This window comes from Neolamprologus multifasciatus, chromosome 12, assembly GCF_963576455.1.
Source record: "Neolamprologus multifasciatus chromosome 12, fNeoMul1.2, whole genome shotgun sequence".
Lineage (NCBI taxonomy): Eukaryota > Metazoa > Chordata > Actinopteri > Cichliformes > Cichlidae > Neolamprologus > Neolamprologus multifasciatus.
This window is the reverse complement of record NC_140450.1, coordinates 376,936-379,435: the sequence shown is the minus strand read 5'-3', so window position 1 is coordinate 379,435 and position 2,500 is coordinate 376,936. Positions and strand designations below refer to the sequence as shown.

At 50.2% G+C, this 2,500-nt stretch overlaps 1 protein-coding gene across 1 annotated transcript in view; it reads left to right on the top strand.

Annotated features, from left to right (window-relative positions):
* Positions 1-2,459, top strand: part of LOC146506025 (hamartin-like) — a 3,759-nt gene extending 1,300 nt beyond the window's left edge. Inside the window, exons 5-7 of the mRNA XM_085180402.1 lie at positions 1-90; positions 197-351; positions 439-2,459. The exon at positions 1-90 is cut by the window's left edge and continues 55 nt beyond it. Of these exons, the coding sequence (XP_085036528.1) occupies positions 1-90; positions 197-351; positions 439-516 (323 nt within the window). The 3' untranslated portion in view covers positions 517-2,459. The remainder of the gene's footprint in view (positions 91-196; positions 352-438) is intronic.
* The last annotated feature ends 41 nt before the right edge of the window (positions 2,460-2,500 follow it).

The window sequence follows — 2,500 nt, the reverse complement described above, 5'->3', positions numbered from 1 at the left end:
TACCCATGATCCCTCAGGCCGGCAAGCAGCACATCAATGACTTCTTTGACGTGTTTGGGCGCCTTGCATCCCGCAGCTGCAAAAACCCAGGTACCTCACTCCCACAGCAGGGGGCGCTGCAGCTCCTTGTGCTTTCTGATTGGTCAGTCTGCTTCTCTGAGTGGTTGATAAGATGTTTTCTGATTGGCTCGTGCAGGTCATGAGCCTGTGGCCCACCTGGTGCACCTCCATGCAGGTACGTACTCTCTGTTCCACCGCCTGTATGGGATGTTCCCCTGTAGCTTCATCTCCTACCTGCGGCTGCACTACAGCATGAAGGAGAACCTGGACACCTTCCAGGAGGTGGTGAAGGTGAGTGCACACCTGAGGGGGCGGCACTGATGTGATGACCGCAGGTGTTCCTTCAGTTTCACCTCACACTCTGTCCTGTCCCGTCAGCCGATGTTGGAGCACGTCCGGGTTCACCCAGAGCTCGTTACAGGCACTCAGGACTACGAACTGGACCCGTCCAGGTGAGTCCAGCTGGGAGACAGAAACCACACCTGAGCGTGCAGGTCAGCAGGTCCTCTGACAGAGTGAAACCAGCGCTGGGCTCAATCGAACAATAAAGACAGAAAATAACATCTGATTGAGTTAGAGTAGAGTAGAGCTGAGTTCACGTCACAGAGGCGTGTTTACTTTCCTTTATCTGACGACAAAGCTCGCCACTCGATTCCAGCTAATGACAGGAAGTGATGCGCTCTGATCTGTCAGCACGGGCACACACACGACGTGGCCTCAGAGCAACACATCTGTGAGTTTGTAACCAGCTTTAAAAAACAGGGACGTCTGCAGCAGCTGTTAGTCTGAGGCAGGTCGGCCTGGAATGAAACCTTGTGCACTTCTTTATCTATCTGAGGATGAAGGATCGAAACTCTGATCCTGCAGTTGTTCAGGAAGTGAAGACGGCAGCATGCAGCTACTAAAGTCTTCTATCCTGAAAACGAAGGCGGTCGCTCAGACGCAGCAGCTACGCGTGTGACACGACGGCTAGTGCACCTGCCGTGATAACTCCACCCTCTCACACTGATGAGAGAGGCAGTGTAGCCGAGTTACCCACGAACTGCACGTTTTCGTGACTCTGACGTCTCCAAACATTTAAAATGAAACTTTGACTGTTTTCTGTTTGAAACATGTTTTCTCTCCCACTGCTGTCTGCAGGATGTCATATACACTTACTGCCAGAAGGTGGCAGTAAAAGCGACCACCGCTAACTAACAAAATACAACATCGCGATTACTTCAGAGGAAAAACTTGTTTCTGTGGAAACAGGAAAGCAAAGACGACTGCGACCAATGAAACGGTCTATAAATAATAAACAAACGCGAGGTAATGAGAGCATGTCGTCACTACCACGAACGTCAGTATCCACACTGACGTCCTCTGAGACGTGACCTGAAGCACAGCAGGAGTAAAACATGACCTCTGCTGTCCAATCAGAGTACAGTATGAACTGCAGCGTTTGAACATTGAGTTTCAAACTGCTGCAAATGAAACGGGAGAGTCCGGGTCGCCGGAGGTCGGGTTAGATTTTAGTAACATGAAAGACGCGTCATCGTCACATCAAATCTGCACGAGCAGTCAGAAGTTTGGACACAGCTTCTCATTTAGTGGGCTTTCTTTATTTGTGCTACTTTCCACATTGTAGATACAAACTGAAGACATCTGGGATCATGTAGCAGCAGCTCAGATCAGAGCCCAGATAGATGCCACACAGAGCTCCAGCAGCAGACACATCTGTGCATGTTCAGAGCAGACTGTGTGAATCAGGCCTTTGTGGTCAAACAGCTGCTGAGAAACCACGACTGAGGAAAAGCAACAAGCAGAGATTTGTTTGGACCAAGAAACACAAGAAATGGACATCAGACCATCTGTGCTTTGGTCTGATGAGTCCACACCTGAGATCTTTGGTTCCACCTGCCTTTGGGGAGAAAAGGTGAACGATGGTCTCTGCGTCCATGTTCCCACTGTGAAGCCTGGAGGAGGAGGTGTGAAGGCACACTGACCCAGCATGGCCACCACAGCATCCTGCAGCGACATGCCATCCCATCATTTGTTCTCCAACAGCACAGTGACTCCAAACACACCTCCAGGCTGCGTGAGGACCAAGAAGGAGAGTGATGGAGGCCTCCACAGCCACCTGAACCCAGTGGAGATGGTTTGGGATGAGATGGAGCGCAGAGTGAAGGCAAAGGAGCGACAAACGCTCAGCATCTCTGAACTCCTTCAAGACTGTTGGAAACCGTTTCAGGAGACGAGCTCATGAAGCTCGTGGAGAGAAGGCCGAGAGTGAGCGAAGCAGGAATCAAAGCAGAGGGTGGATATGAAACATGTTTGGAGTTACTTCATAATTCCACGTTTTCATTCACAGTTTGATGCCTTCAGTGAGAATTTACAATGTAAACAGTCATGAAAGAAAAACCATGTGAAGCTGTGTCCAACCTCTGACTGCTGGTGCTGT